General features: G+C 46.3%; 1 protein-coding gene across 1 annotated transcript; it reads left to right on the forward strand.

The window, feature by feature from the left end:
• The first annotated feature begins 476 nt into the window (after positions 1-476).
• Positions 477-14,102, forward strand: SLC34A2 (solute carrier family 34 member 2). The gene is made up of 12 exons (XM_068975494.1): positions 477-588; positions 692-826; positions 1,800-1,928; positions 3,307-3,450; positions 4,625-4,736; positions 6,924-7,119; positions 8,034-8,129; positions 8,536-8,656; positions 9,802-9,969; positions 11,516-11,632; positions 11,729-11,853; positions 13,476-14,102. Exons 1-12 carry the CDS (start codon positions 477-479, stop codon positions 14,100-14,102), a joined length of 2,082 nt encoding a protein of 693 aa, XP_068831595.1.
• The last annotated feature ends 7,144 nt before the right edge of the window (positions 14,103-21,246 follow it).

Consider the following 21,246-nt stretch of genomic DNA (forward strand, 5'->3'; position numbering starts at 1 on the left):
TATCATGCTTCCAGAGGACCCAGCGGCAGGTGAAGCAGGTAGAGTGTATTCGAGCATTGACACAGACCAGAAGTCCACGAGGTGAGGTCTGTTGCAGATCTGCAGGTGAGCTTGTCCTTTCATGAGAAGCAGACGGGGAGCCCATTGGATGATTGTGAGGGCTTAGTGGTATCACGAGTTGATGAAGATGAATGGGTTCGTGTTCCCTTTCTGGCTAAAGGAGAGAGTCGTGACAGACCAAGGCAGAGCAACCAAAGAAGGCTCGGCTGGTGTACGGAGTTGAGGCTAGGATGGAAACACAGAAAACAGTGGTTTGGTTTAGTGACAGCCTGGGTGAGCGAGGGAGGGAGGCCTCCAGAGGCATGAAATATGATGCTTAAGGGCATGAATCTTTGCAACCACTGTCTCTTCTTATGGAAACTGAGTGGGCTTCCTTTCAGTGGCTGCTTCTTTAAGCTGTTTTCCTATCACAGACCATGGCTCCTTGGCCTGAGTTGGAAAATGCCCAGCCTACCTCAGAGAAACACACTGTGAAGGCCGATGGTGACCAGTCTGCCAAGCCTGAGAAAGGCAAGGAGACTGAAAAAGGTAAGTGCCCCCCTCCAGCCCTGGGCTGGCCCCCTTGGGAAGGCCCCAGGAGCCCCGGGCCTGGTTCCTCATTCCTCATGGCCTTCTCTGCTTGTTTGGGCAGATGACACCGGCGCCCCTTTCACCAAGATAGAACTTGTGCCGTCTCATTCCACTGCGGCACTGATCGAGGAGCCCACCGAGGTGGAAGACCCCTGGGACCTGCCCGAGCTTAAGGACACGGGCATCAAGTGGTCAGGTAAATGAGGGCAGCTGAGGCAGCTGGGAGGGGACTGCCCTTTGGCAAGAGACTGAGATCACTATCTTTACAGTGTCACCTTGGTATCATCGTTTCCCTTCGATTGTTCAAGCAAAGGTCCTGGCTTTAAGAGTCAAGCCTCCTGTGATGACTGGGGGATCTTTTATCCTTTCATTCATTCATTCAACAAATGAACCGAGGTTATAACCAGACCAGACCCTGTAGCTCCTTGTGTGCTGAACCAGGTCCCAGGCACTGCCCAGTGCCGTGGATGCAGCAGGAAATAGACGAGGCCCCGTCTCTGAGACCCCTGGGGGTTGGGAAAGAGGGGTCCCCAGACCTCAGTGTGGGCATCAGAGAGAGATTATAGAAAGTAGTCTACATAGACAAAACAGCAGGGATGCAAGCAGATGCCGCATTTGTGTTCCAGACAGTAAGGTCAGTCTGCAGGTCAGGTAGAAGGAGAGGAGAGCTGGGAGGGAGGACGTGAGAATCACTTTAAAAGTGAGTGGAGAAAGCGACAGCCCAGGATGTAGCCCTCCAGGACATACAAGGGCCCAGACCCTCCCCAGATGGAGGCTGTGATTGCTACCTTGCAGCCACTTTGTTGAAAATATTCTGTATGGTTCTGAAGGTGCTTAGAAAAGCCTTTATCTCTGACCTCACACTTAGCAGGGAGCAAGTGCTCTTAAGTGGCTCATCAGTGACACTTGCTCTTGCCCGTGTGTGCCCCAGACCTCACCAACCCCCTCCTCCCAAGAGTCCAATCCTTTAGACATTTCACCACAGGTTTCAACTGAACGGACTCCAGTGGTAATTAATTTGAAAACTAGAGCCAGCCATGAATGCATCCCATTGCTAGGTCTTGCTAGATTTAAGACTATAGCTGCCTGGCTAGGAGGGGAGTTGGGGGAGTTCTGAGCTCATCGTCAAACTTCTCAGTATTTCAGCCATGCCTTTTCCCCTCCTCCAGAGAGAGACACCAAAGGGAAGATTCTCTGCGTCTTCCAAGGGATTGGGAAATTTATTTTACTTCTGGTGTTTCTCTACTTCTTCGTGTGCTCCTTGGATGTCCTGAGCAGTGCCTTCCAGCTGGTTGGAGGTATGGATAGAGGAAGTCAAAGGTCCGGGGGGGTGGTGGTGTTTTTGGTGAATTTATTTCAGAAAGCCATAGCTCAGCAAGCCCTATGCAGTTGCAGTCTACCCGAGTGTTCTAGAAATGGAAGTCACCTGAGATGATCTGAAGTCATGCCCCCATTTTACAGAAGAGAAAACCAATGGTCATGAGAGGGTTATGATAGGTGGCCTGAAGTGGCTTAGGCCAGGCCAGAGCCAATGCCAAGGGCAAGCCGTCAGCTCCTTGTGTTTGTCTGTGACCCCCGGACAGGAAGCTGTTTGACCTAAAGGCTTATGTGAGGGTTTCTGGCTGTCTTGGGACCTCCCCACTGGAGGGGACTATTGACTAAGAGTGTTCTTAGGCTAAAGCAACTACTAAAAATCAAAGTTGGTCCTTTGCTGGAGAAGGACAGGGGTCCCTTGAGGGATCTGCTTTCACTGCAGTTGCCTAAATACCTCCCAGGACTGAGCATGGAAGTGAGGGGTGAGGGGATCCAGAAGTGAAATTACTGTGTGCTTGGTCACCTGCCTATCCCTGATGGGCAACAGTAGTATTAGCCAGCCCTTTAAGTGCCTACTGACATAGGGACATTGTCTTAAACATTCCTTCCCAAAGTCCTTCCTACCTACAGATGAATGGGCCAAGGCTCTAGAAGGTTTTCACCCAGCACTGAGTTTCACCGCCCGTGATTGGCATAGTGGGATTCAAACTGAGATCTGGTGACATGGAAGACCATAGGTTTCTGTATTTTTGGTTCTGTTCTTGAGAACTCATCTTTGTGGTCTAGGAGAACTGCGGGAGTGTGAGGGGCAGACTGCCCCTATCCCACGCAGCATCAGCAAGGGGCCTTGCTGTCTCTCAGACAAGGCATCCCACTCCGCACTCTCAGTCTTCTTTTAAACATTAACTGGGGGGATGGATTGATGGTCTCAGAGCACACTCTCAAGTGATGCTCCTAGTGTTCAGTTATGGAATGGGGCTAGGGGCTTGAATCAAAGGGGTTGGATAGAGAAGAATGAGAAGATCTACATGGATAAATCTTGTGAGTTGGGAATACATCCCTAGCCAGAACAAGGCCATCAGGAGAGGCACTGGCATTCATCAAACAAAGTACAGAGCTGAGGCCAGATTCTCGATCAAAGAGGAGGGCTTGCTGATGAAAGTGGCTGAAGTAGATAGGAAGGTGCAGGGTGAAGGGACCAGAGGAGCAGGGGTGGGTGGGATTACAGCAGCACTGGGGAGAAGCCTACGATACCACCAGCAAGTCTGCAGGCTGGTACCTACAGCCACCGGCCAGTAACTTGAGGCTGGTCACTCAGCGCCCACCTAACGTCCATCACGTGGTTATGGGTTTGTTTTTCAGGAAAGGTAGCTGGGAAATTCTTCAACAACAACTCCATCATGTCCAACCCCTTGGCGGGGATGGTGATTGGGGTGCTGGTGACGGTCCTGGTGCAGAGTTCCAGCACCTCCACGTCCATCGTCGTCAGTATGGTGGCCTCCTCACGTGAGTCTAGGCACCTGTGAGCCCAGACACATTTCAGGCATTTCCCTGGTCAGCTGGGGAGGCTGGGATTTACTCTGAATATGTCCAGGCTTGTTGCCATTACCTTCCTAACTTGTCCAATTATCATGTGCTCTGCTTCGACTGTGGGCAGCCTCCTATTTCCCTTCCCAGGCAGGGCTGAGCCTTATAATTGGCCCCAACACTTGAAGACTCAGTTCCAAATTCTCTAGAACTGTGTGGTCTAGTCTAGTAGCCACTAGCTACATGTGGCTGTTTCATTTAACCTTAAATTCAGCTGCTCAGCTGCAAGACCTGTATTTCAAAGGATCACATGTGGTTAATGGCTGCCATGTTGAACCACATAAATTTAGAACATGTCCATCATTGCTCTCAGGGCTAAGAATGAAACCTCATGTAATCACATCACATGTTGGCCTTGAGGCATCTGAGCTTGGGGACCTGACTTACAAACTTGAACCCACTCAACGTTTGCCCTGACTATGTTGAGACAGACCCTCTGAGGGGAGCCAGTTTGAACTGATTGATTTCCAACCCGAACCAGTATTTTTATCTAAAATTTAGTAGAACAACTTTTCGAGGACAAAATTAGAAAAATATCCTTTACTTCCACAAAGTACTTTTATACTTTTATAACTTATATTTTTTATACTTAATACTTTTATAACATACACTTTTATTTGTACTTTTATACTTTTATACATTAGAATGTATGGCAATGTATTAATTTTGTGAGAAAAAGATATTACCATAAATTTTCCATAATAAATACACAAGTCCTTATACATTGTTTCCTAGTCTCCTTTAAGCTACCCTGCCATCTGGAATGGGGGGACAGAGGGACTTAGAATGGAACTTTTAGACTTTTAAACTGAAACTTTTAAACAGGAGGGCTTTGTGGAGTCTCTGAATTCCCTGCAATTAAGTGCTGTAATTTTTTAATCTTCTTTGGCATACATGCTTATTTCTATAGAGAGATGCCCAAGTTTTTTTCAGATTCACAGTGAGGTGCAGACCCTAAAGAGATTAAGACCTGGTGCTTTAGGGGATTACCAGCCTGAATGAAGTCAGTTTGCGTTGGGCCACATCAGAAACGCAGCCAATATGCCTTCCTCACCTTGGCTAACTTGCTGACTTACTCTTTTCCACCCTCCAGTGCTGCCTGTGAATGCTGCCATCCCCATTATCATGGGGGCCAACATTGGGACTTCAATCACCAACACCATTGTGGCGCTCATGCAGGCAGGGGACCGGAAAGAGTTCAGAAGGTAGGAGGCTTGGAGCCAGCCTTGGCCACCACCAGGCCCATATAGGGGTGGCTGAGGTTTCCTAACTGTCATTGACAAGAGAGCATGTTTGTTATCCCTGGACCTCTACAGCGGAGCAGGGCTGGAGTCTGGGATCACATACTTATCAGTTGATAACTCAGCTCCCTGATTTGCAGAGCTCGGATAACAGAATCTATCAACCTCCATGTTGCCTAAAGAAATTAACACAATCATATAGATGAATACTTAGCAAGGTGCCTGGCACCTAGTCAGGGCTGCCTGAATACAAGTTTTAGCCAGAAGCTTGACCTGTGGCATAGTTAAAACAAGGCCAGTTAGAATAGCATTTACTATCTCACTTGGAAATAATTATAACTTCCTAAAGCTTCCATTAAACACAATTTCCCAGCCTCTCTTCTGACTGGTTATGGGTTTATCCAGAGCTTGTTATAATAGTAAAACGGTCCCCATCCAACAAAGCCAAACACCTATTTAAAACACCTATTTAAACACCTATTTAAAAAGGTACAATGCACCCCCAATGATCATAGCAGCATTACTTAGAATTGCCAGGATATGGAAGCAACCTAAGTGTCCAACAGATGAATGAAAGACGTGATCCATCTACACAAACACACACACACACATGCGCATATACATACAATGGAATACTACTCAGCCACAAAAAAAGAACAGATTTGTGTCATTTGAAGCAATATGGATGAACTTGGAGGGCATTATGCTAAGTGAAATAAGTCATACAGGGAAAGACAAGAATTGCATGATATCACCGATATGTATAATCTAAAAAATACAACAAACTAATGAATGAAACAAAGAAGCAGGCTCACAGATACGAGAACAAACTAGTGGTTACCATTCAGGAGACGAAAGGGGGATGAGTAAGATAGGAGTAGGGAAATAAGAGGTACAAACTATTAGGTATAAAATACGCTACAGGACATACAGCCAATATTTTCTAATAACCATTAATGAATAAAACCTTTTAAAATTGTGAGTCACTGTATTGAACACCTGTGGCTTATATAATATTGTACACCAGCTATAGTGCAGCTGTCACATCAGACAGATGACATTAAACAGGCTGGTGGGGGTGGTCAGCAAACACCATCCCTCGTCCACGGGTACACTGGCAGGCACCGGATGTCCTCAGCCGTTCAGTTTCTGTCAACCATAGCTGAACTCCTGGTCCGTGATAAAATGTTCTGAGATCTAAATTATAATACGTATCACCCAGGGTGTGTTTGCTAATTTGATCTTAAGAAACTGAGTAGACGTTTCTACGTACTATTTTATTAATATAGAAGCACAAAGAGTAACGCTGAGGAGCATAGCTGGGACCAATCCAGGTTTTCTTATTGGAAATTCTGGGTTCCTTTCACTGCTACACTAATTTTTACCTCTGGATATATAAAGATGAAAGTGTGTACACATAGAATATAATTGATCTAGCTCACCCCCCTCTGAGATATTTAAATAGGTTGCTTTCAATAACATTTTTGGAGATGTGTATTCTTTTCTGGTCATTTTTTCCTGGATAGATTCCTGAAACAACAACTATATCAAACACCTATAAGGCTTTTTTTTAAACAGTTTTCCAAACTACAAGGAAATATTTGTAACACTTTGAGTCAGCAGTGTATGAAAATGTCTTAAATCACCCTCTCCAGGAAGCATAAGTAAAAATTTGTACTTGCAAACAAATTGCAAATTTCCAAAGGAAGATTGTGTTCAGTATGCATGATTCAGAAGTAGTTTGGATTAAGTTTTTTTCAAACAGCCACTTGCTAAGTTAATAATTGCAGCCAAAATAACCTCTATTGATAGTTCCCTTTCCCCTACACAGATCAAACTGTCTACTGTCTAATCTGGTGGGAAATGTTCTGCCAGGCAGTAGGAGACGAGATTCCTGGACCCAGCACTGCTGCAGTGATCTTCACTTCCTCTGTTTGCTGGTCCTCAATTTCTTCATCTGATGAATGGCAGTGGGGTGGGGAGAGGGTAGTATTAATACCACTCACTTTGGGGATTGCTGTAAGAAGAGAAGTGAGATTGTATGCCTATATGCATATAGGTAGGTGACACCTGGCAGATAATACGAGTGATGACCTGCCTAGATGGTACCCAGCCACTGAGCTGTCTTGGGGTGGGGTTCTCTTCCTGCAGGGCCTTTGCGGGGGCCACCGTCCATGACTTCTTCAACTGGCTCTCCGTGCTGGTGCTCTTGCCTCTGGAGGCCGCCACCAGTTACCTGGAGCGCCTGACCAACTTAGTAGTGGAGAGCTTCCACTTCAAGAATGGAGAGGAAGCCCCAGAACTTCTGAAAGTTATCACAGATCCCTTCACAAAGCTCATTATCCAGGTAACATGGCTTTCTGCAGAGAGATAAGTGGGATGGAAGAGATGGATGAGGGTCTGTAATCACTGCCCTTTAGCTGCCTCTGAAAAAAAACAAGGGAGGCAGAACTTCAGGAACACCAGATGGGATGGAGTTCTTGTTGTTCAGTTGCTCAGTCATGTCAGACTTTTTGTGACCCCATGGACTGCAGCACACCATGCTCCCCTGTCCTTCACTATCTCCTGGAGTTTGCTCAAATTCCTGTTTGTTGAGTTGGTGATGTTATCTAACCGTCTCGTCCTCTGCCATCCCCTTCTCCTGGAATAACTGGCATTTATTATCTCTGTGACTTCAGCACGTGTGTGTCATCTTTATTAGCGTGGGAGTGGTGGGTGGTAGTGAGTGTTTCTCGAGACTCAAGGACTGTCCACTGGACACTTCATTCCCACCTCTGACCTTGGCACCCCTGGCCTCACTGATTAAAGTCACATCCTACTCACAGCCAGAGAGGAAGAGTTTACTGCCTTTCCTCCCTTCTTATTCGTCTGCTCACTAGGGTCTGTCCATATTGTTGAAGTAAATGAAAGAAGGCTTTGTAGATGTTGCCTTGGGGAGAAGGGGCCAGCTTGGACCTTGCTCGTTCACTCTTACCTTCATTTTTTTTTCTCTTATTTGACTATCCAATGAATCTTTTACTGCATGCTTCCTAGAAACAGGTCCATTGTTCATACCAGTCCTTCATTTATTGAGCACCCACTGACATCAAGGTGCTATGCTCTGCCCTGAGAGTGCAGATTGGATGAGTCCCACCGCTCCAGTGGTGAGCCTCACCGCTGCAATCTGGTTCATGTCCTCAGAGCCCCTCTTAACAGCTTAACATCTGTCCCACATCAGTTTTGACAATGGGCTGACTCTCTTCTGTCCATTGCTTTCCTCAGCTGGATAAAAGTATTCTCAACCAAATTGCAATGAATGATGAGTCGGTCCAAAACAAAAGTATGATCAAGATTTGGTGCAAAACTTTTACCAACGTGGTAAGTTTCTGGTAATTGCTGGCTGGGTTAGCTCTTGTCTGTACTGGATAAAGTAAGATCTTGCCTTCAGATTGGGCATATAAAAGGTCAGGAGAAAGAAAAATTGAGGGTTCCTGAAAAGTCAAAACTAGCCAGTGAGAATCCTCAAGTCGCTGATTTCTAGATGGAAAAACATGCTGTAGGACAGACAGGACGAGCCCACATCGTGGACATGTTATTCCTGGCTAACTATGTGCATGTCTCCGGGCTTATCTCTGGCTGCCACCTTGCTTCCATTTATAGAGGGACTTGTGAAAGCAGTACCCCACACTTAGGAGTCTCCCCTGACGCCCCGAATTTCCCTCCATCCCCCACCAGAAGTGAGGGTTGTAGACGATGCATAGTATTTCTCATGTTTGCCACCCAGACTGAGAGAAATGTCACCGTCCCCTCGCCTGAGAACTGCACCTCCCCTTCTCTCTGTTGGACGGATGGTTTGTACACCTGGACCATCAAGAACGTGACCTACAAGGAGAACATTGCCAAGTGTGAGTGGAACTCACAGAGCATCAGCCATTGGGACAGGCTGTCTGGGGTGATGATGGTTATTTCCTATCTGTCTGGAGCCCCAGTAAGTGAAGGAAAGAAGGGCAGTGAGGTTCACTGAACACCAATCCTACATGAGACAATGAGCTGTGAGCTTTCATGGCAGAAAAAACTAAGGCTGGGGACCGGGGGGCAGGCTCAAGGTCCCCCTGTAAAGGGAAGAGCTAGGACCTGAAACTAAGTTCTTCTGGCCATTCCAGGCCAATTCAGAACTCATCAACAGATTCCAGAGCACTCCCTCCATGGGCTTTGGTATCTGGCAGTAACTGTAGGGAGATGATAGCCTGACAACAGGAGCTTGAGTCAGGAGTCCCTGTTGTACAGGAGGCCCCATTTGAGGCACTGGGGCTATGGCACTGAACAAAGCAGTGAGCTTGCTGCTCCAGTTGGAGCACTGATGCTCCAATTCCTTAAGAAGCTGTGCTGTTGCCTCTGGACTTCTATGGCCCTGATGCTAGTTCTAATCATCTACTCCTTATGTGCCCACTTGCATATCTCTGCCTCTCCTCCTCTCCATGCATCCCCACGTTAATTCTGAGCCGTACACCTTACTACTCCAGTTGTGGTTTACCTCACAGAATCATGTGAATGTATCACCTCTTGTATTGTCGCTGTTGTACATCCGTTAAAATAACCATATTTTTTCTGGAATCATCATGGGGACACACAGGGATTTTAAAAAGAAAAAAACACAAGCAGTTTTCTGATTAACAATTGCTCCCACTCTGACTTGCCCTTCCTGCCCCAATTTGCTCCTTGGATACTTGTAGGTATCCTCGTTGTCATGAGTAAAACGTGGAATGGGATTTAGAGGCAGAAGAATGGAGCTGGAGGTTTGAGTCTGCCCCTGGATTTTACTACATCTTCACCCTCATGAGATCCCATTGGCCTAAGCATAACCTCAGGGTTTTACTTAGCTGCAAGGGAGGCTTGAAAGAGCGGTCTTTATTCTGGGCTGCCCTGTGTCAAGCTGACAACCAAGATTCTGTTACTTTGAGACAGAAGGATGTTGGGGAATAAATAACAATCTGTGGCCGTCCGTGGCTCCATGCCCTCCTAACAAGGGCTGTCTGTGGTCTCTCTCCAGGCCGACACATCTTCGTGAATTTCAACCTCTCAGATGCTGTTGTTGGCGTCATCCTGCTGATAACCTCCCTGCTGATCCTCTGTACCTGCCTGATCCTAATTGTCAAGCTCCTGGGCTCTGTGCTCAGGGGGCAGGTGGCTGCTGTCATCAAGAAGACAATCAACACTGGTAAGCTTGCTGCCTCTCATTCTGGACCTTCTAGGGGTGGTGTCACTGTGCCCCTCCCCCATGGGGGAGCTCCTGTTGATTCTCTTTTAGCAACAGCCTCTACATGGAGTTTCTGTCTTGGCTTTGAGAAGCTGTGAAAGTTACAATGCCACTTGCCTTCGAAATCCTCCTTTTGAGTGGAGCCTGAGGAGCACTTGTTTGCAAGGTCTTGAGAAAGAGCCAGCTTAAGTTCAAATTGCTGTGAGTTAGGCCTTCCTTCCTACCAGGTTCCCTGTTTGCCCAGGACTTTACTGAGTCCGTCAGGATCCCTTAGGTAATAAAGGGTACCAGAAGTCCACTGTGACCCTTATTTCCCTTCAGCTCTTGGGAAGAAAATGTGGTTCTGGAGAAATACATCAGCATTTTGAAACAGCCAGTGAGACTCTATTGGTGAGAATGGCATCCTGGCCAATGAAAACATATCCCATGAACTCTGCCTGTGAAATGGGGCTGAGGATGTCTACCTCGCAAGGTTGTCATGAGGGTGAACTGAGTGACTCTTCTCTGGGTGCTTGTTGGCTATGTGGGGCATGGTCCTGGACTGGTGGTGCCAAGAACAGGGTCTCTGGGGCTTCCAAGCTGCTTCACATCCTCAGTGCTCCTTTAACTGGAGGGTATGAAGCACTGGGAGACCAAGACAGGAGGAAAGCTAGAGTCTGAATGCTCAGAGTGTTTTGTTGTTATTTGGATGACATCTTAGTGTGGTTCAGAGGGTAAAGTGTCCGCCTGCAATGCGGAGACCTGGGTTTGATCCTTGGGTTGGGAAGATCCCCTGGAGAAGGAAATGGCAACCACTCCAGTACTCTTGCCTGGAGAATCACATGGACAGAGGAGCCTGGTAGGCTACAGTCCATGGAGTCGCAAAGAGTCGGACACGACTGAGCAACTTCACTTAGTCCAACCACTGTAACAAATTCTCATAGACTGGATGGTTTAAACAACAGCAATTTATTTCACATAGTCTTGGAGACTGGGAGGCCCAAGGTCAGGGCGCCAGCACAGTTGGGTTCTGTTGAGGACCCACTTCCTAGTTTATAGATGGCTGCTTTTTCACCATGTCCTCACGTGGACAAGCTCTCCCTTCTATAAGGGCACTAATCCACTCTTGAGGACTCCAAGAGGAGGACCTAGTCATCTCTCAAAGGCCTCACTTCCTAATACAATCACATTAGGGGTTAGGGTTTCAACACATGGATTTGGGGTGGGGGAAATGACACAAACATTCCATGCATAACAGATGGGTTCAGCATTCAGAACTCCAGTGAATATGTGTTTTTGTCTTGGCAACACATCCTTACTTCTACTGTTCGAATATGCAAGGTGAAAAAATGCTAAAAAAATCCAATTTGCAGCTTCAGACTTCTGTGTGGGTATGGAGAGGAGTTTACACAACTCAAACCTCTGGCCCAGTTTTGCTGCCTGGGTCCTAGTGAGATGCCAGCTGGGCCTCCCAACCCACGCCTCCTCCAGAAGGATTGTGATGCATCTCGTATCCTCCATCTTCCAGATTTCCCTTACCCCTTTGGCTGGGTGACTGGCTACCTGGCCATCCTTGTGGGGGCAGGCATGACCTTCATCGTTCAGAGCAGCTCTGTGTTCACGTCTGCTATGACCCCACTGATCGGTGAGTTTCTCCCCTGAGTCTCCCTCTGTCTGCTGATACCATCTCCTGCCATCCTCTGGGGCTGATGCCACGGGCTTTGTATTTTCATCCCCCCAGGTATCGGTGTGATATCCATTGAAAGAGCATACCCACTAACGCTAGGTGCCAACATTGGCACCACCACCACTGCCATCTTGGCCGCCTTAGCCAGCCCAGGCAGTACTTTGAAAAGCTCACTCCAGGTAAGGAAATGCTTCATGGAACAGGGGCTCTGGGTGGGATCCAAACCCATCCATGGTCTTGTAAGCACATGGTTTCTAAACAAGTAACCAAGTCAAGCTTTTCTCTGTTGTGTCCAAAACTGTGATGTGGCGATGCCTCAGGGAGACAGATTTAAGAACAACCAAAGGCACCTGCTCCCTAGGGTGGTAGTCAGACTCCCATCACCAGAGGTTGTTTAAACAAAGGTGAGGTGGCTGTTTTGCTGGAGGAGGAAAGGGTATTCCAGAAACATAGATACCACTTCTTGTCTCCTTGCCCTCCTCTTGGCAAACTCTGCCTGGACAATGGGAGGTCACTTGTGTCCTAAGCCTGGCATTGAGAAGAATCAGGGGGATCTGCCTTGCCTGGATCAGCTAGGTGACCTTGGGCAAGATGACCTTTGATGTCTGAATCACTGTCCCCCATTTACACACCCAGTGCCCTTGGACAGGTGGCCTAACCTTTGAGCATCAATTCCCTCATCTGAAAAACAGGAACCATAATCTCTAGCTCTGTAGGATTATTTTAAAGATCTGATGAGGCTCTGTCTAAAGCCATGCTGTTGATCAAAGTATAGAATGAATATAGAATATGTGAATCACTCATGAAATCTGAAACTTTTAGGACTGCAGTTTTAAAAGTCAAAAAGGAATAGGGAGATTAATTTTAATAATGTGTTTGATTGAACCATGATCATTTCAACATGTAATTAATATTAAAAATGATGAGATTTTATATTCCTTTATTAAAAATTTATTAATCCATTTATTAATTTGCTTTTGGCTGCACTGGGTCTTTGTTACTGCACATGGGCTTTATCTAGTTGCAGTGAGTGGGAGCTATCTTTGTTGCCTTGAGTGGGCTTCTCATTGTGGTAGCTTCCCTTGTTGTGGAGTGCGGCCTCAGTAATTGTTGTGCACAAGCTTGCTTAGTTGCTCCATAGCATGTGGAATCTTCCTGGACCAGGGTGCGAACCCATGTCCCCGGCATTGGCTAGTGGATTCTTAACCACTGGACTACCAGGAAAGTCATGTACAATTGTTTTGGACTAAATCTTGGAAATTCAGCGAGTATTTTACATTTAGGCCACATCGCAGTGGATAGTGACTAATGCATTGGATAGGGCTGGTCCAAAGCCCCTAACATCATGCACGGTTCCTGGTGGAACATATAAGAAAGTACAAAGTGTATGGCCTCTGGAGCCAGGCTATCTGGGTTTGAATCCCATCTCCCATCTGTATGATTTGAGGAAAATAGCTTAACCTCATAGTGCCTCAATTTCTCAAAGTTCACTGTTAGATTTTGCCTAACGGAAACTTCAGATTCAGGTGGTCACTTCCCTTGCCTTCCCCTCTCCCAACCTGGCCCTCTCCCCCACCACCCCCCACCTCCCCACCCTCCCACCCCACCACCTCCCCACCCTCCCACCCCCCCACCCACCCCCCGCCCCCCAGCGACACACATTAGGCCCTCAGCTAATGTAATCCCTCCCACTCTGGGCTGAGCTACGAAGGTGAGGAAGACCCATGACTCCACTTCTAGATGACGCCCTCTTCTCTCCGTGAGGCAGACCCATTCACCTCTCCAACCCCTTGCTTTTCAGATCGCCCTGTGCCACTTTTTCTTCAACATCTCAGGCATCATCCTGTGGTACCCAATCCCGTTCACTCGCCTGCCTATCCGCCTGGCCAAAGGGCTGGGCAGCGTCTCAGCTAAGTACCGCTGGTTCGCCATCGTCTACTTGATCATCTTCTTCCTCCTGATCCCTCTGGGGGTGTTCGGCCTCTCCCTGCTTGGCTGGCCAGTGCTGGTGGGCGTGGCATCGCCCATCGTCCTTGTGATCTTACTGGTGGTGGTCCTCAAGATCCTGCAGTCCTGCTGCCCTGGCTCCTTGCCCCAGAAGCTCCGAAGCTGGGACTTCCTGCCCTTGTGGATGCGCTCCCTGGAGCCCTGGGACAAGCTCATCACCTCCCTCACCAGCTGCTTCCAGAGGCGCTGCTGCTGCTGCTGCCGCGTGTGCTGCCGCGTCTGCTGCGGGCTGTGCGGCTGCTCCAGGTGCTGCCGTTGCAGCAAGTGCTGCGAAGACCTGGAGGAGGTGAAGGACGAGCCGGTCAAGTCCCCTGAGGCATTCGACAACTTGGCCATGGACAAAGAGGCGCAGGATGGGGTCACTAAGTCTGAAGTGGAGGCCTCAGGCACCAAAATCGTTTCCAGCGTCACAGCCTTGTAGGTAGGGGCTGCCCGGAGACGGGAGGAGGGCCCCATAGTCCACACGCTCTGGCTCCCTCTTGGTTCTTCCTCCATTTCAGGGGAATTCCTTCCCCATTGAGAAATGACATCCATCCCAGCTCTCGTTCCGTTGGCCCAGTGTATCAAGCCCACACAATAGTTCCATCCCAGCTCCACGCTCCCTGGGCCTTCGAGGCTCGGGAAGGCACGAAATGACACTGAAAGAGAATTAGTGAAACCTGGCCGGAGAGATGATCGCAATTTCCCCAGCACACAGCTGGGTTGGTCAATAGGGCTTTTTACCCCCTGACCATCCTCTTCCAAAGGAAAAGCCCCAAGGGAGGAATTTAAGGAAGGTTCTCAGAGGTGCATATTCATGTACACTTTTCTTTATTATGATCCAGCTCAGGCATCTCTCTTTTATCAAAGACCTGCTTCAACCAAGAGCAGCTGCTCCCATACAGTCCAAGGGCAGCCCAATTCACGGGAAATGGTGTAACTGTCTGGGACTTGGAGAAGACCATCGGTGTGGCCTTTTCCCCTTCTTAGTGCTCCTCACATCCCCTGGCAGGGTTTTCGTAAAAGAGCAGTCCTGTCCCTGAGCTGGCAGGTGGAGGATGAGTGCTGGGAATTGGGGAACATTGAGGGAGATGGTTCATCTCTGCTACAAGAGCCTTGGGTGCTTCTTAACCCAGCTAACCCAGCATATGTTCTGGCTAAAGCCTAGTGCTGAGAAAAATCACCCCTGCTGAGTCTTCTGGAGTCCCCTCCATTCTGCCCCCTGAATCATAAAGCACCTGAGCGTAGGACAGCTCTACACTCTCTGTGCCCCTTGGCTCCTTGTACAAAATGACTATCTGGGTCAGCTTCCGCCCATACTTGCACCCACCCCTCCTTCCCTCAAAGCCAGAACCTCTTTCCAGACATTGTCTCATAGTCCCATCCATAAATGAACTTTGCTCATCTGCCCTCTCTCCACGTCTGCAAAGCTTCAAATTTTTCACTGAGGGTAGAAACCAGGGCATGGCTGGACTGCCCACAGAACCATGATCAAGTGGCAGTGGGGTGCGTGCATGTCTCTGGATCCAAGAAGTGTGCCCCTTCTTGGCCCAGATGCCTTCTCTGTGCCTTTGAGAGCCCCCGTTGTATTATTATTTTCACCTCTTGCCATTGCTTCTTACCCTCAACAAACCTAGTTCTCCCTGGAGAGTGAGTGAGCTTCAGTCAAGCCTGGGAAAGGGGATCAATGCAGCCGTGCTCCCAGACCCTGTCCTTCCCCATTCTAGCTTCTCAATCACTTTAACAGGTTGGGATACCAAACTGAGCCTTCCCTGACCTTCCCTGTGTAGATACAGATTCCCAAACAGAGCCATTTATACTCTATATTTATACTCCTGCAACTGTAAAGCATTTTTTGTAAGTTATATAGTAAGTAGTACTGTGATTTGTGTTATGTAGCGCTCTCATTTGGAAACCAGGCCAGGTTCTACTAAGAAAGACCACCTTTGTATATTTTGTAATACAGCCTTTTAAACGTGCTTCCGCAGCCACACCCACACCACACACCTCTCCAAATATGTAAATATGTAAGTTAAATCTGGGCAGGGCTGTGGTCCTCTTTGTACTCTGATTTTAAAAAATTGGATCCTTGTACCTGCGTTGTTTCTTTTTAAAAAAAAACTGGTTGTGGGAAGTGAGAGAAATAAAAAAGATAAAACCCCAAAGGAGTGAGTTGTTTTCAATCATAGGGGAATAAGGACCTCCTAGATCTATTTCCAAAAAATTTGAGGTCTTTCCCTCATTTAATGTCACTACTCAGCAACAGCACCAGCTACGTAATTTGTGGAGTCCCTCATTCGAAATGCAGGAAAAAATGCCATAAAAGGTACTAAAAATATCAAGTTTTCCTCTTGACCATGGTCCCTCTTTTTGACTTTAAAAAAATTACTATTCAATGCTAAGTTGACATTTTAAAATTATTAGTGTGAATTTTATGGTTCCTCTTTATATTGTGATGCCAGCTTTAAACGCAAGCAGGACTTCCCTGGTGGCTCAGATGGTAAAGAATCCGTCTGCAGTGCAGGAGACCCAGGTTCAATTCTTGGGTTGAAAAGATCCCCTGGAAAAGGGAATGGCAACCCACTCCAGCATTCTTGGCTGGAAAATTCCATGGACACACCATGGAGTTGCAAAGAGTTGGACACGACTGAGCGACTTCGCTTCACTTCAAATACAGCAAGAACTTTTAAACTCAAATGCAGTATTCCTAGAAGTACACAATTCGTGTCTGTTAGCTCGGACACGTATTTTGTGTCCACTGGAACAGCAGGGACACCGCACAGAATTCACTCAATTGTTTTCATTTCTCTTCTTGTTTGTGCACATTCTGCTGATGTTCCCTACCTTACTGATGAGTAAGGAGGCAATGAAAGGGAGAAGTCGAGGTTACCCTTTCCTTCTGTGTCAGCATTTTCAGCCTTGAGTGGATGGCTAACACAGGAAAGTAAGTGGTGAGGAAAGAGATGATATGGCTTCTCAGTTATTTCTTGTGTTGTATTTGGACAAAGCTCTGGTTTGAATGGGAAGCATGGCCTCTTGGGGACCCTTGCTTGATCAGTTATAGATGTAGCACCTACACTTTGAGCCTTGCAGTACTCCCACTTGTGAGCTGCTGGAGTTTTGTACTCATGCATGTGTGCTAAGTTGATTTAGTCGTGACCGATTCTTTGTGGGACCCTATGGACTGAGGCCACCAGGCTTCTCTGTCCGTGGGATTCTCCCTTGCATTGCATGCAGGTGGATTCTTTACTATCTGACCCACCAGGGCATTGCACATGCTCTGTGTGAGTCGGGGTGGGAGAGAACTGCAGGCATGCACACTGCCCATCTGCTTCTGCTCCATTGCCCCATGGCACTTAACTTACAAAGTTAAGTTAAAAGAAAAAATTGTTAAGAATTTCAGGACCCTGACAACAGAGCATTTCAGCTAAAGAATGAGGCCCAAGAATGGGGGGTGCGATCATTTGAAGAGTTGGGTTCCATCCCTCACTCTGTCATTTACTAACAAGCCTAGTAACCTTTTTTGATGTCAATTTTCTTATCTGGAATATGGGACAGAAACACTTGGCTTCCTATGGTTATTAAAACTAAGTAATGTATGTAAGTTTCCCAGGTGGCTCAGTGGTAAAGAATCTGCCTGCCAAACAGGAGACATAAGAGATACAGATTTGATCCTTGGGTCAGGAAGATCACCTGGAGAAGGAAATGGCAACTTACTCCAGTATTCTTGCCTGGGAAATCCCATGGACAGAGAAGCCTGGCAGGCTACAATCTGTTGGGTCACAGAGTCAAACATGACTTAGTGACTCAACAACAACAATGTATGTAAATATTTAGCCCCAGAACTGGTTTACTCCAAGTGCTAGGCATACAGTTATGCCTCAAAATATATTGGACTAACATACGTGGTACATGATACACTTCCCACACTTCTTTGCATTTTTGTTTCCTTGAGTATTTCTGAAGTGAAGTACCAAGTCAAGAAAGCTACTATCAAACCCAAGCCACAGAGGTCAGAACTAGCCTTGGACTCATTATTAGAATGAGCTGGACTAGGGTCATGTGATACAGCTCCAAGTGGATCTGGGGTCAGCTGAGGGACAGGGTGAGCAGCAAGTGGGGAACAGGATGCAAAGAATCACTTGAAACAGACTGGTGTTGTCCTCTAACAAGTGACTTGCTTTCTAGCCCCAGTCTAGAACGTGGCATTGTTTTATAGGATTTTTACATTATTTGTGTCAAGGTTAAAAATCCAATAGTTGGAGAGAGTTTACAACTGTCAGCATCGTCATTTGCCTCACCCAGTGGTTAGGACCTGGTGCTCTCACTGCCAGGGCCCACGTTGGACCCAGGTTGGACCCAGGTTCAATCCCTGGTGGAGAAACTAAGATCCCACAATTTTGGCAAAAATATAAATAGAGTAAAATAGTGCTTCCTCACTTGGCCCAAGTTCATTACAAAGACTGCAGAGGGGTTCTGGGGTCTGCCTGTTAGTGCTGAGTATTTACATTTTCCACTGGAATCCTGGAAGTCCAAAAGTAAGGTCCCTTGTTTGCCTTATAGAATTTGGAATCAAGTGAAAAATAAGGCAGAATATAGACTTATGGAGATGGAAATATCCATTGTATTACTAAGGAAGCTGATTGTTAAGACATGGCTTTCTTTTAGCTCTGCAGAGAGGGGAAAAGCTTGCTAACATTCCACCTTGGAATGAAACCAGTTTACTAACCCAGCTACAGGCAGATGTGAATGCCACAGGTGTCCCCCATGGGGCATCATCAACCCCCAAGGCCAGCTCCCTTGCCCTCACAGGTGCCCTGGTCCTTGAGTGAAGCACGTGAGGGACATGTCTTGAGTCAAGGCAGCAAGTCATTTCCCAAACACCCACGGCCGAGGTGAGAAAGGGGGCGTGTTTCTTCCCCCTGGAGTTTTAGTCCCAAGTAAGACAACAGGCAAGCTTTGCTCAGGGAAGTGAACGTTCCCTGAGCTTGTCCTACTCCTAGCCCTCCTCATTCTTTCTGAAAACGATCAAGGACTCATATTCCTTCTTTGTTCCTCTTAACAGTCATCTTTGCTCCTCAAGGAAGGAAGGCATTAAGAATTTAAGTGTGGTAGTGAAAAGATATTATCAGGAGACTTATTTTAGATAGAGCAGGAAGTTAGGGTAGAAACAGGTCTGGTAGTTGGTAGGTGTGACCATTAACTCCTGCTCCCGACTCCCTCACACGTTTCTGTATGAATGCTAGTCCAGACAGGCATGCTGGCTCGCGCTCAGGTCTGGTGAGATGACTTCAGTGGAACCCTCAGAGAGTGAGGTAGGAGTGTCCCACAACTGGGGACCCATCTTATGTCAGAAAAAGGGCTGTGTCTGAGAAATAGCTGCAGTCCTATCTGACAGACAGTTGAATGATGCTCAGTATGGCTCACTCACACCAATACACATAAAAATTAGAGAATGTAATGAGACAAAAAGTAATCTCTCTACACAGTGCCTACTTTTAGGGCTGTGGATATTCAAGGAATGAAGAAAGGAATAAAGGCTGCCACATTTGGATAAACACTACAATGGAAATGTTTGCATAACTAGAAACGAAATATATAATAAATAAACAGTCTTAGGATCACTTAAGTCACAAATTCAAGCTGGCTGGGAGCCCAGCTGAGGCTGTCAACCAGAGTGCCGTGGGTCTCTTTCATGTGACCTCTCTTTGTGGCTTGGGCTTTACAAAGTGTCGTGACTGACTCAAAATGGGATCAGACCAAGACTGGGGAAGAAGCAGCTCTGGACCTCTTACATATGGCCTTTCCTCAGAAGTTCTATAGCATCACTCTTACCACATTTTATGTTCAAAGCAATGACAATCCCAGTTAAAGGGGAAGAGACTCCACCATTCCATAGGAAGAATGGCAAAGAATTTGCAGCCATTTTTAACCCACCTCCATTAGATTTGTGAGTTAAGTGATCCTACGACTATTTATTTAGTATTTTATTTCTAGTTATGCAGATATCTTCATTGTATCGTTTATCCAAATCTGGAAGCCTTGATTCATTTCTTCACTCTTTGAATAACTACCGCACTAAAAGTGGGCACTGCATAGAGAGATTTCTTTTTGTCCCACTACATTCTCTAATTTTTATGTGTATTTAGACTTTTCATCTTCATGACAAACATCTAGAGACCTTCTGGGACTCACAGAAATGCTCACTGGTGGATCACTTACATATTGAAATTGCTCTGAAGGGGGTCTTTTGTTTGGATTTTTTCTGTTTTCCTGCACTGTGTGACATATAGAATCTGAATTTCCTGACTAGGAATCAAACCCATGCTCTCTGCCCTCTTGGAAGTGTAGAGTCTTAGCCACTGAGCCATTAGGGAAGTCCCTGATTTTTCTAATCTCAATATTCAAACACTGCAAGCAATTTTTTGGATATAATTTAGGCAGCAGTGAAGTTCACCTTTGTTAGAAAGTCCGTCCTTCCTAATGCAGGTTAATCATTTCAACAGTATCGCAGGGGAGAACGTTCAGTACCTGAGAACAATGCAAGTTTCCCCAAGGATGCCCCAAGTTCTCTTTTGTTTCATGGTTGGCTAGTCAGCACAGCTCACTTAATAGGGAGAAAAAAATCAGGAGTTTTTTCTTACAAAAATTTTTGGAACACTTTGAAATCTTCTTTTTGCATGCTTTTGATAAGAAATATCTTACTGAATTTTCTATTTATCTACAAAAACAGCATAGAGTCAGTACTCCCAAGCAAATAACATAGAGACATTAAAGGGAAAACTGAAGACAAGAACTCATGCTTGCCCCCTCCAAGATAACTGGTACCAATATTTTTGAAGTATTATTTCAGGTTTTTTTCTTTTCTGATGCTCAAACCTATCAAAAACATGTTTATTCACATTTAGTTTTGCTTTCTGCTTTGTTTTCTTTTAACATTTAGTGGTTAATTTAAATTTCTTCTTCTTTTTTTAACTAATTTTTTCTTTTACACTAAGTCCTTGTTTTTTATCTGTTTTAAATGCAGCAGTGTGTACATGTCAATCCCAAATTCCCAATCTATCCCTCCCTCTCACTTGTCCCTCCTGATAACCATAAGTTCATTTTCAAAGATTTTTTTTAAAAATTGAAGTATTGTTGATTTATAATTCTGTGATAGTTTCTGGTGTACAGCAAAGCAATTCAGTTATCTGTATTCTTTTTCATATTATTTTCTGTTATCATTTATATCATAGAATGTTGAATATAGCTCTCTGTGCTATACGGTAGGACCTTGTTGTTTATTCACTCTGTGTGTAATAGTTGGCATCTCCTAGTCCCAGCTCCTCAGTCTATCCCTGCCCCAGAACCCTCCCTCCTTGACAACCATAAGTCTGCTTTCTTTATCTGGGAGTCTGTTTCTGTTTCATAGATAAGTTCATTTGTGTCACATTTCATTTTATTACTTTTTGGTCACACCCATGGCATGTGGGATCTTAGTTCCCCAACCAGGGATTGAACTCATGCCCCCCGCACTGGAAGTGCAGAGTCTCAGCCAGGGAAGTCCTTCATTTGTGTTGTATTTTAGATTCCAAACCAAGGGATAT

Source organism: Capricornis sumatraensis, chromosome 7 (assembly GCF_032405125.1).
Source record: "Capricornis sumatraensis isolate serow.1 chromosome 7, serow.2, whole genome shotgun sequence".
Lineage (NCBI taxonomy): Eukaryota > Metazoa > Chordata > Mammalia > Artiodactyla > Bovidae > Capricornis > Capricornis sumatraensis.